Here is a 13,178-nt window from a genome sequence, read left to right on the forward strand (position 1 = left end):
TTTTAAAATGTGAAAGTGGAAAGATTTATGCACTTATCAGGAGTAGAAAATAAAGTTGCAGGTGGCAGATAAGATCTCTCTGGACAGTCCATCACAGCTCTCATAAGACTTCTCCCATGGTAGCTATGCTTTGTAAGGGGTGGACAAACCCTTTGACTGGCACAGAGGTCTGTTGTGATGATGCTTACACATTCAGGTTTCACTCATGGATTCTGAATCCTTTGACAAACACTTCATGCTTTGTGATTAAAGATGATGAATATTATTAAGCCAGCCTTGCCATGTACCTACCACTGGGCTATTAGCCTTGACCCTTTAGGATAAGTGGATGTAGGGAATGAGAGCTTATGTGCCACCCCCAGAGTCCCCCGGGCACCAAGCCCACCACTCCACTATGGCCAAGACCAACTAGTGCTGGTTTAATAATATTTATTTTAAATTGGGATGTCTGAGGCCTAGGTTTGGTTAAGTCCTACTTGGGCAATAACAGAAGGAAAATGCACTCTGATAGAAGTGTCCTGTGCTTCCAGCAGGACTTCTATCTCAAGGACCTGCAAGTCATAAAAGACAGTCTGTCAACTTTTGATTTTCTAGACCATGAAGAGGAGTTGACTGAATCAGTTTGCATGTACTGCAAAGGTAGATTTTAGCAGTAACAGGCATGAAATGACTGTCTGGAACAGTTCTTAAAGAGAAAAAAAAAAAAAACAATACCAAATTCAAGCAGACTGATGGGAAATTTGTGGCAGCCATCAGAGATATCATCTGAAAAAGAAAAGACACAACGTGATGCTTTTCTGTGAATGAAAAGCAGAGCAGGGAGTTAGAAATTGAAGTACTAACATCACTGAGGATTGTTTAGTCTTTTCATGCATACTTCTGTTGCCTTGTCACTTCACCACTAGACCAAAAAAAAGAAAAAAAAAGTCATCATCTTTTCTCAAAAGACTATGTGGCTATTTTAGTGAGGATTGGTTACATATCAAATACAAAAGTAGTATACACTCTCTCTATACAAGGGTTTCTTAAAGTTTTAATGTAGTTTTAAGCTATTAATAGTCATTTTAAAAACATTCTAAATATATAATTCTGAAGATTTATGTTATCTTAGAATATTTGCAATTTTAGTTTGATTTGGAAGAATGTTTTAGACAAAAGTATTATTAGGTTCTTAGGAGTGTCTTATAAGTATATGTATTTGATACAGATTTTTGTTCTGGTATTATATATAATTGGATAAAACTAGTTCTTCCTGTTAATTTTTTATTGAATTTTGAATTGAAATGGACTTTGGAAATTTTCCTTGAAGAAAACCCCACATAGTTTAACATTAAAATATCATCTTTTTCTGGTTATAGACTAGACATACTATATTTAAATTTCTTTTGTTAATCCAATGGTAACACACACACACACACACACACACACACTCATTCTCACACATACTCACTCTCTGGTTTACTCCTAGCAGTAAAGATTAGGTGGCTTAGCTGTGGAATTAGCAAGCTTGGGTTTGAGATTTGACTCTACTACTTGTTTTGGGGGGCCTCACAAAAAAATCACTAACTCTATGACTTAGTTTACTTCTCTGAAATTCTTGCCTTCCAACTTGATCATCAGTCATAAAATTCCTTTATTTGTAAAGTTCTGGATATCTTCCTGAGAAAAACATTCCTGTTTTCTGATTCTTTAATACATTTAATTATAGTTGTTTCATCATGTGTTTATGAAGATTAATTGCATTAATATCTGAAATGCACTTAGTACAGTGTCTGGCACATAAGTGCTATGTAAATCCCTTGTTTTATTATTATTATATCCTCTTTGTACGAGATCATTTTATATCAGTGATGCACATTTAGAAGCATTGTTGAAGATTTTATTTTTCTTTTTTTCAGGGAAGTTTGGCATGCGTCTCGGTTTCTCTAATTTCTTTCTCTCTCTTTAATGCTGGAGAAACTGCTATCTATGAGAATCAGATACAGATATAAAAGATAATCTGTTCAAGAAAGGATGTACTTAAGTAGTTTGAAGTAAGACCAAGAGCTTATATTATCATCTAGAAAGTGTTTTAGAGTGTAGTCCAAGCTCTTTCTCATTCAACAGTTTGTACTATCTCTGGACACTGGGTACACAAAAGAATCCTTGTCTCAATGTTTGGTGTGATTCAATGAGTCTAATAGTTAAATTAGAGGAGGAAATGCGGTCAATTAAATACCACCACCACCACCACCTCCCCCCCAAAACTGATTCTAAGTAGAAAATTGCTTGTATGAGGTGATATTGGTAAATTTTATGAATAAATTGTTAGTTTGGAAAACCACTTGACTTTAAATCATAAAAGAGTGACTTTTTTTTTTTTGGTTTTGTCTCTCTTTTTCTTTTTTCATTTAACAATATTTTCTGAGCTCTTGCTTTATACCAAATACTTTATCAGAAATTAGAGATATAAAGGTGAGCAAAACAAACAAGACTTCTGCCCTCACAGTGCTTAAATTTGGGTAGGATGAGACAAACAATAAAAAATTTAAAAAAATAACTTAGCTATAGGCAGTGCAATTGTTGAGTTAAATAAAGAAGAAGATGTGACAGAGAACACAGGAAATGCTGATGGGGACCTCCTGAAATAGGAGATTCTGAAGAATGCCCATTTTCTTTTTTTGTATATTTTTTTTATTGGAGTTCTATTTGTCAACATATAGCATAACACCTAGTGCTCATCCCATCAAGTGCCCCCCTCAGTGCCTGTCACCCAGGCACCCCAAGCCCCCGCCCACCTCCCTTTCCACCACCCCTTGTTCATTTCCCAGAGTTAGGAGTCTCTCATGCTCTGTCACCTTCACTGATATTTCCCACTCATTTTCTCTCCTTTCCCCTATACTCCATTTCACTATTTCTTATATTCCTTATATGAGTGAAATCATATAGTTTGCCCTTCAGAATGCCCATTTTCAACCTGAGCATTAGAATATCATAGTGCACCAGTCATTTGAAAATTTGCAGGAAGGACATTTCAGGCTGTAGGTAGAACAAGAGCAGAGGATCTCTAAGTTAAAGATGGCCTTTTTTTTCTTTTTTAAAATTTTTATTTATTTGCGAGAGATAAAGAGAGAGAGAGACAATGAGCAGGAAAAAAGGGAGAAACAGACTTCCCACTGAACAAGGAGCCTGATGCGGGGCTCTATCCCAGGACCCCGGCATCATGACCTGAGCCAAAGGCTCAACTGACTGAGCCACCCAGGTGCCCCGGTAGGTATGGTCTTGAAGTGTAAGAGCAGAGGTCCTAGAATGTAAGCAGGCCTCAGAATCACCCAGAGGGCTTGCCACAACTCAGATTCCTGAGACTTGCCCCCAGCCAGTAGATCTGGATGGAGCCTGACAAGGCACATTTGTCATGGGCCCACAGGTGGTACAGGTGCTGCTGACTCAGGGGCACACAATGTGATAGGGAGTGAAAGGATGAAGGAATGACTGGAGCACTGTGAACTGGAGGCCAGTAGCGGGAAATGAGGCTGGAGGGGGTTGGCAGGAGCCTAGAATCTCAGCCTCAATAGCAAATGCAAGTTTAGTCTAAGATCAACTAGGAGTCATTGCAGGTTCTTCTAGCCCTCCCTCATTGAAACCACTCTTGTTCTGAGGTGACCACAGTATAGTCAGTCTTAGAGGGTTATTTGGTTCTGCATGGCATTCACTACCTAATGCACACAAAACAAATCCTGTGGAATTTGAAAATAACCTATAATTCCCTCTGTTTTAGAGTCCTGACCAACCTCTGATGAAAAGGACAGATTGCTCCCTTTGAGGAGCACAGATAGTAACCCATGCTCAGGTTCTGACAGGAGGAGACACAGGCATATCAGGGGGCTGTAGTTCAGATCAGCTCAACCTTTGCTGGAACACTTTCTCTGTATCTGGCACAGTACACTTAACACAGCGAGGATATAATCGAAGTGTATTATGATTTCTAACAACAGGCAGCATTCAATCTTTTGGGGGAAAATACTAAAAAAAAAATGAAACAATTAGAGGATTATATAAGCAGAGGACAGCACAATGTGTAAAAAAGTGTTAAATTGAATATTATCATATGTCATTGTTAATGATGCAAATAATAAGTGCCATGGCCACCAAGAAGTGGGAGAATTGTTCAAAGTTATTGGGAAATGTTTTATACAGGGGAAGCATTCGGGCCGGTCCTTGAAAAATGGTGAAAACTTGGCTAGTTAGATGGGAAGGGAAAAGCATGGAAAAGCCTTTGACTTCAGATTCAATCAACATTTACAGAATTATTGTGTTTTCCCAACGTTTTTGCTATTCTGCTGCCTTTCAAGGGAAAGCCTTCCATGTGTTTCTGATTCTTGAGTACAATTGAATTACTAATCCATTGTCTAGTAAGAGCTGTTTGGTCAGGGAGCCCCATGGACTTCTCAGAAACTTTTATCCTTTGAAAGAAGCTGTCCTGATTTGCCATTGTTAATGAAACTTGTACTACACAATGCTCAAGTTTAAGACCCACTGAGAACATGACCATGAACCTCCTTTCATCTCCACATGGGGGAACCACATGGCATATAGGAGTTGAGAGACCCAGCAGTAATGCTGCTCCCCCAGTGTTAGTAATTGTCTTGAACTTTCTTATGTCATATCCTAATAGCTTTGTATTAGGAATGACAGCCTGTACTGCTCCTACCCTTGATGAATAAATACAAAATGTCTTGCCACCCAGAAGACAAATCCTTTATAGTCTTGTATCTCTTTTGAACATGCATCCTTAGGACTCTGCATGCATACATTTCAATATTCCGTGCCTGTGTGAGGCTTTGCTAGGAAACTGTGAAATATGTACTTATTGCAATGGATATATTTTTACTCTGTCAAGTGCTTTTTTGCATCAGAATCTGAGTAATACATTGGATGAGTCAAAGGGCTCACCTCCTTTGCTGAGGTGCTTTGAGAGTTAGCCTGAATATTAAGATATTTCCTAGTAGCTCAGATAATTCCAAAGGTGCAGGTTTATCTTTAATCTCAAGGTTAAGGCAGAAGATAGAAATGAAAAAGAGTGAATACTTAAAGAAAGGCCCCAGGCTGACCTAAAGAGAGATTTTAACGACAATCCATAAGGTAAAGATCACCAAACTTTTTTAGTTGCTTACTCATGTTTAGAAAAGATTTTGAGAATGCCCCCAAAATAAATGTATAAATAAATTTATATACCAGATACAAGTATCACTGTACTTAAATATTATTTGCTTATGAAAGATTCACAAAAATAGAAATAATAAAGGAAAAATTTAAATGAATGTAATTTTATTATTTTCTTCCTATCCCTCAAATAATTATCTTTTGCATCCTCTGGCATATGTACCGTGTTTCTGAATATACCCTTTTGTGAAACTTTGGCTGCAACATGATGCAATATACAAGTTCTCAAACTTTAGACAGCATCACAATTTCCTGTAAGCTTGTAAAAACACAAATTTATACCTCTTTCCAATGTTTCCAATTCAACAGGGCTGGAGTCCAATATTTTGCATTTCTGATAACTTCCCAGGTGATGGTGGTCTGAGAGCTAACACTCCAAGAAGGATTGATATAGTTAAAAGCTTGGGTGTCAAGTGGTAGTTTACCTAAGTTGGACGTCAGGGTCCTTTCATTACCAAATGTATAACTTTGGGTAAATTATTCTACTTGTATGAGCTAATTTTTTTTCTTTTTCTTTTAATCTGTAAAATGGATGGTCATACTTACTTCACTTTTAGTGTCACTGGAGAGCATAATGAGATAATGTAGACAAAGTGCTTAGGACCCAGTACTTAACACCCACAAAATACCAGTACATGTTGGCTGCTATGTGCTTCTCCTCTTCCTTCTCCTCTTCATATCATCAAATGTGTTTTTAATGTCATAAAGCGAGCTTCAGGGACTTTTATGCCTTAATTCATAAGAATCATGGGAAAAATTTTTCTGCTTTCCATTATACATTTTGAAAGACCATGTTCCAAATGAAGTATCTTTCGAGTTGGATGGTAAAGATGAAGCTCTTTTTGCAAAGTCTGCCTAAGAGAGAACAATGTGTTCAGCCCTCTCCCTTCTGTGTGTAACTGTTGGTAGTTTGTGGCTAAGTGTATATTTCTGTAGTCTTTTGTATGTACTTATTCTCGTTGCATGATATAGAATTGACATTTTTGGCGGTTGTGTTTTTGAATGTTTTGGGGCATGAGAGTAGCAAATTCAAGTGCTCACTTTGAACTTGATTAACTATTAACACTTTTCTCTCCCCTTTATTCTTCTCTCCTTTTCTTCTTTTGAATTACTAGGACCAAGTACCACCTGCCAGGAAGATTCATGTGCCAACCAGGGAGTCTGCATGCAGCAGTGGGAAGGCTTCACTTGTGACTGTTCCATGACCTCGTATTCTGGAAACCAGTGCAATGATCGTGAGTACAACCTTTTCATACTTGGGAGTTTTTTTCATTGTTTAGAGGTTTGAAGAAATCTTAAGGGATATTATGTAAAAGGATGGCTCTTCTGAAAGATTTGTAAGCAATTTCCTCCTCCAGAAACTTGGAAAATAAAGGACTGGTGCTCTTAATGGAAGAACAAGATACATTTCTTGTTCAACATTACTAGATGTTTTCCCATTTGCTTACTCCCTGTGTTTTTCTTTAGATTAGATTGCTTGTAGCTGAGAAGCAAAAAACAATTCAAGCAATATTTTTTGCTCTGAGGAGTTCAGTTTTCCATTAATTAAGTCATCTGGATAACAATTTTGAAACTCTCCCATTTGCATTGTCTAGAATTTAGAGTATATTTAAGGTTTGTAGCTATTTTCTCAAAATTCTGAATTTAGAGAACTTCTTAGGTCTTCCAAATGGTGAAGACGTTCAGAGTTTATTTTTTCTTCTAATTAGAAGAGTTTAAAGCATTCTCAGGGGTTTTTCAAATGTCAGAAATTCCCTCTGGCTAGATTGATTGATATCTATTTCGTTTATAGGTACCTAGTCATTCTGTTTATATATGCATTTCTATTTTGTGAATATATTTATATGTATATACCTGTGTATTTGGTTCATATTGGAAGAGAGCCATATTGAAATTGGTTCTTATTTTTGTCCACTAGCAATACTAAAGGCACATCAGCTGATTTAATTCTAGAAGACTGATTTTACGAAGGTGATTCGAGAATTGATGGTGGAGATATATCAGTTCTGTGGCAATCTATAACCTGTGTCTTCACTTCCTTCTCATTTCATTTTTAACATGGCTATTTTTAAAGATGAGCAAACACCTGAATTTTCTGAATACCAATTACAAAGAGATTTGTTGAAATTCCTGACATAGTGGGTCCTGTTGATCTTCTGGTTTTCTAAATGCAGCCTTTATGGTAGGAGTTTATATTTTACAAACTGAACTTATAGTCAGTTGGCCTTTTGGTTTTATAAAAAGATTCATGGTGTTATCTGAGAAAATCCTAAAGTCATATTATGGTTGCATAAGTGGGAGCAGGCGCTGATAACAATGGTATCTCTATCATGTTTAGTTTTTCTTGAATCCCTATTTCTCAACTTTTTTTTTCGTGTGCATAGATACCCCTTGTTCTATTTCTCATTTTTCTCATAGCTTTTTGTCTTTATGTGCTCTGCCAGTCTCTTAAGATATACCCGGAGAAGTTAGTGGGGACTCTGTCAATGTAGAGAGAAACATATTTGATTCTCATTGATCTAAATGTAAGCATGTGCCTCTAGATCTGTAGCTCAAAGGACAGTATCTGCAGAAAGTTTTGGAATCAGATTGTTCATTCCACGTACTTGGTATTATTGAAAGTCCCGTTTCCACATGTATAAGTTGGAAATGCTGTTTTCCTCTGAAATAGGCAGGTATGGATCTCTCCAGAATATCTAGGGAATTGTCCTATATGCTCTTTATTTTCCATCCCCTTTGTCCACACAGTACTCATTAGGAAAGTTTTTTATCCTAAATTATGGCATAATGCTTCTTTATCCTCCCAAGTTTATTCCATATCATAAATACGTACCATTTCTGGTAGAAAATGGTCAGGACGAGATCACACACAGAAAAGATAGAAAGGTAAGTTATTCTAACTGTGGTGAATAGCATGGTCTTCAGAAGGTACGTATATATTTTTCTCTCATTGACAAGTTCCTTTCAGCCACCCAGTTCCAGGCATTGTTTTGTGCTAAAAATCAACCAGGATTCTTTCTGGCTTTCTATGATTTTTTTTCTGACTTTGTCAAGAGCAGATTGTGTCTCAGTTCAGAATGAAAACTGTTGCATTATCTGACTCGAACAATTTGTCAACATATAATGAAGTACTAGAATGGTTTGGGAAATGTAAGCTTTCTTTTGTGACAATGCCATATCATGCTTCAAAAATGTTTCTGAGATATACAGGCCTAGGGTAATGTATTCTGGATTTTATTATGTAGACAATACACATGAATTTTTTATTGTAGAAGACCTCTGAGCCCAAGTCATTAAAAGAATCTGCTTGCCTCATCTCCTCGTAGAGAGCAGACTAGGTCTTCTGTGATTAGATGGCTATATGGAAATGTGAGCAAGTATGTTTTAATTGCAGAATGTAAAGAATATATAGAGATCAGATATACTGGATCTAACTGTAAAGTGCAGATATAAACTTTTAATGAAACCAACCGTGTGTATCAGAATGTTAGGTTGCTTAAAATCGTGCTATAGATGCCTCTATATCTAATGATCGACATCTAAAATATCAGGGGAACTTCTATTTGGGAATGAGCATCAGAACCAGTTTGCTCACCTAGCAAATCAACCTTACCTCTTTACATCACAGATCATTACTTTGTATCAACCTTGACTTCTAGAGTTGTAATTTACTACTTTATCTCACAAATATCTTCAAAATTAAGTTACCTATTTGATTTTCTCTGGGCCTATGTTAGCAAATTTGGGGTAGCTTAGCCTGCATCAAGAGGTGAGCCTTCACTTCAGTGTCACCAGCAGGTTTGAACAAAGCTCATGCTTATTTTTGGCAAAGATTATGGAGAAAATGGAAAGAAAGGGAAAAAGATACAATAAGTGAATGAAAGAGGAAGGATGAAAGAAGAAGGAATGTAGAGAAAAGCAGAGCTGAGTCTTATATGGAAGAATACAAAGGCCGTTAGTAATTATTTTGGTAGCATGCATGCCACAGGTGGCCTGCCTTTGACCTAAACAACAGTAATAGCGCATGACATTATAACTGGAGTATCATCACAGAAATCTGGCCTTTACCTGACTTTTAGGAATAGTGTATTCTATAGAATGTTGCATATATCTAAAATACATTGTATTTCTTATAATGCTGCTGCAGGATCCTATGGTTGGTTAAGGATTCTATCTAATGACAATAGACTTTTTTGGGGGAGGGTGGGGTTGGGGGAGAAGGTTTGGCTCTCTGATTTTCCATGAGCTATTTCTCAAGACAACAGATTGATCTCAGCTAATGGAAATGAAAACATCACAATTTCTTACTGCACATCCAAGAATAGAAACTCGTTCAATAGGAAACTGCTAGGTTTTGATATTTTTCAAAATAAAAGATTCAGTTCAGCTCATCGTGTATAGAAAAGTTACTTATATCCAGGCATGATTTGCAAGTTTCTAAAAAAATGTTTGCATTTTAGGTTCTCCACATTTTTCCTAGCAGTGGTTCCTTCATTCATGACCTTTGATTTTTCTTACCTGTTTGCCAAATTGGGTGTTTGCTTGATGATTTCGAGGTGCTGTCACATAGATATCACCTCCATGAGTAGAGTTTATGTTGAAAAACTATATCTCATTTAGTATGAGTAGACTAAGCATGGATGGGCTTAACTTTATTCCATCATTTTCTATGACAGCATGGTGGGTTGATGGAGACAGTAGGGTGAATTTCAGGTTTAGTCTTATAAAGATAGCTATGCAAAACTGATACAGTGATTGTGAAGATGTGGCATGTACCCTCTATGGCTGGTTACCTTGTGTAAGAATGACTCTCTGTACTGGATAGAAGACAAAGATCATCTGATTGGAAATTCAGGTATAATTGACTTGTTAATTGTTTTATGGTACTTTTAAGATACGATCTTCTACCATTTCATATAATAGCAAAATCACAGGGAGTTTCCTTTAAGTGACTTTTAGGACTGTTTTGAAACTATAATGAAGAAAATAATCCCAGAAGTAATTTTGAGTTCACGTGGGATCCGGTAAGATCTATGGAAGGAAACACCAGTAACATCCTCCAAAGAAAATCTTCAGTTCTTCTGAAAAATTTGAAACAGAGAGGGCTGACTTCTCAGCGGGTGCATACCGCCTGAATGTCAACTTAAGGACACAATATTGGGGCTACATTTTAAGAACAACAACAACAAAAAATGGAACCTTACAAAGGTTCTCACAGGGATATTCTTTTTGGATATTGGGTTCTTACTGATATTTAGCATCAGGACTGAGAGACTGGAAGATTTCAGTATGTTGTAGACATCACACCATCAGGCAAATCTAGAATCCCTTTCCTGTGATGTGGGCAGGGCAGACTGTTGTTGGGTTCCTCTCTCCACAGCACCACAAAAGGTTCCACAAAATCCAAGTCACTTGCATGTACCTACAGATATACAAAAGCATTGTCATTTCAGGGACTTTGTGAAAAATAGTGATTTTAAATACCTCACATCAATCCTTACCACCATAGTTACCTCTGAGCATGTTTATGACAACTGTTTTGAGTTGTATACAATTTTGGGGTCTCATTATTGCTTCTGTGCCCTGGAGAAGTGAATGTGGAACAGTCTGTGGCATGTGAGTGCTTAAAACACAGCAAATTACTGGACTTAGAAATCGGGTGTTTATAATGGCTTTGTGGGAAGAACAGAAGGAAATAAATGTGGGTCCTCAGCCCACCCTCAGCAGCTGGCTACCTGCGCTACATTGCTAGTCATACATTGCGGGCTACTTGTTGGAGAAATTGCTAGGTTCACACTGGCATGTAATAATAGATGTTCTTTGCTTGCAACAAATCAATAGCAAGCAGCTGTGGATCGTGCAGACAGTGGAGTGTGAAGCACCTTTTCAGACAGTTTTCTGGTGGAGTGGCTGTTAAGCTGCACTGTTGGCTATTGATTGGCCTTTTGCTTTTTATTTATTGTGTGGGTTTATTTATTTTTTTAATGTAGGTTGGTGTATTGATTAAATCTGTTAAAAAAGCATTTCCCATTCAGGCTTCAAGGAAAAAAATGAGCAATATATGCATTACTTAGTGTACAAACAAGGCAATAGGCATGCGTATGTCCATTGTATCTGTTGGGTCCATATAGACACACTGGCATTATGTTATGAAGCTAGGTTGTTATTTGTCCAATAATAATTTCCAAAGATACCAGACTACAATGTGTCCGTATTTTCTATTATGTGTTTAATTCCTACCTCTGTTTTCAGGCTCTGCCTGTCCAGCAAACAGGTATCTGAGAAATTTAGTATTAAGATGGTTGTTTGCTGCTTAGGACGCTTAATCAGTTATTCATTTCTTCACTCACCAGAGATTTCTTATTTGCAGATATGATCATGAATAAGATACACCCCTGTTCTCAGACATTACAGTGTAACAAGGGAAGACACAGGTGGAAGTGCTTCAATAGAAATATAAACCATATGTAGTGAGGACTCATAGAATAGAGAGGCTGTCCCTAGGGTAGAGGCTTCATCAAGAAGAGCTGCTGTTATTAAGAAGTTTTTCATTGACAGATGAATCTTGAAAAAAATGTTAAGTACTTTATAAGTATATATGGTAAGAAAGAAGGTCAGAAAGGAAAGATAGTATTCCAGTAAGAAAGAGAGAGAGAAGTAGGCTGCAACCACTGCTAATATTCTGGCTGTTTCCTTCTATTCTTTTTTCTAAGCACTTGCATGGTTAAAATCACGCTCTGTGTAAAGTTTGTGCTCTGCCCTGTTTTTTTTTCACATTACATGATATGCATTTTTCAAATTGTAAAAAATACTAGATTTCTTCATCTCATTAGTAGAATATACATTATGGTGCTCCTTTCTTTGGGATAGAACCCTCCATGCTGAGTCCTGGATGAGGACTAATAGGCCCCAAATCATCATCATCTCCTTCTCCTTCTCCTTCTCCTTCTCCTTCTCCTTCTCCTTCTCCTTCTCCTTCTCCTTCTCCTTCTCTTCTCCTTCTCCTTCTCCTTCTCCTTCTCCTTCTCCTTCTCCTTCTCCTTCTCTTCTCCTTCTCCTTCTCTTCTCCTTCTCCTCCTCCTCTTTCTCCTTCTTCTTCTTCTTCTTCTTCTTCTTCTTCTTCTTCTTCTTCTTCTTCTTCTTCTTCTTCTTCTTCTTCTTCTTCTTCCTTCTCTTTTTTCCAAATCTTCCTTCATTGAAACATTGTTGGACATTTATCTTCAAAATGTACTTAAAATGAACCAAAATTTTAAAAAGTTGACTTGTAATGTATATGACTTATTAAATTATAAAATATAACAGAGCCATTAAGTTAATTAGCTTTAGAATCAAACTAATTTAAATGTCAATGTTAACTCTTAACACTGAAATTGAGTTAGACACAGCCTCTTGAAGCTTTGTACAGAACAAGGAGTATGATGGGTACTTAATAAATAGAAGTAGTGATAGTTTTTGTTGTAACTAATAATATTTGACATTTGTCAAGTCCTTATTATGTTCCTAACACTCTACTAGGACCTTTATAAATATGTCATCCCTTTAATCATCCCAAAGTCCCTACAAAATACCATTGTCCTGATTTTAACAATGGGGACACTGAGGTCACACAGGAAAGTGCTGAGTGAGGACTTGAATCCAGGTTTGTCTGATGTGAAAGCTCACATTCTTATTAGATTGGCTACTACTTAATAGTTACTAGAAAGAAGAAGAGTTTAACATCACTAATTACTAGACTAGATTGCTTAAAATGCCAGGTTGTCAAGTCTTTACAGACAACCCAATTGCATAAGAATATAGGGTTGGAAAAGAGAAGCTCTGTGTTCTAGGTTGTTAATTTTATGATATTATGGAATTGTGAACCCTTTAGATATCTCTGCCTTAATTAAGATAAGACTTTTTAGTTAGAATATCTTGAGATATTATGGAATTAGGATAACTCCCCATATCCCCAAATATTTATATATTTATTCTCTGTT

The 13,178-nt window shown here is 36.9% G+C and overlaps 1 protein-coding gene across 23 annotated transcripts in view; it reads left to right on the forward strand.

Annotated features, from left to right (window-relative positions):
• Positions 1 to 13,178, forward strand: part of NRXN3 (neurexin 3) — a 1,532,396-nt gene that overhangs the window by 747,312 nt on the left and 771,906 nt on the right. For all 23 annotated transcript variants that reach the window (XR_005363605.1, XR_005363606.1, XM_038545444.1 and 20 more), the window contains one exon: positions 6,318 to 6,437. Coding sequence is in view for 21 of the 23 variants with exons in the window: in XM_038545444.1 (XP_038401372.1) it covers positions 6,318 to 6,437 (120 nt within the window). In the remaining 2 variants the exon portion in view is untranslated. The remainder of the gene's footprint in view (positions 1 to 6,317; positions 6,438 to 13,178) is intronic.

Source organism: Canis lupus, chromosome 8, assembly GCF_011100685.1.
Source record: "Canis lupus familiaris isolate Mischka breed German Shepherd chromosome 8, alternate assembly UU_Cfam_GSD_1.0, whole genome shotgun sequence".
Classification (NCBI taxonomy): domain Eukaryota; kingdom Metazoa; phylum Chordata; class Mammalia; order Carnivora; family Canidae; genus Canis; species Canis lupus.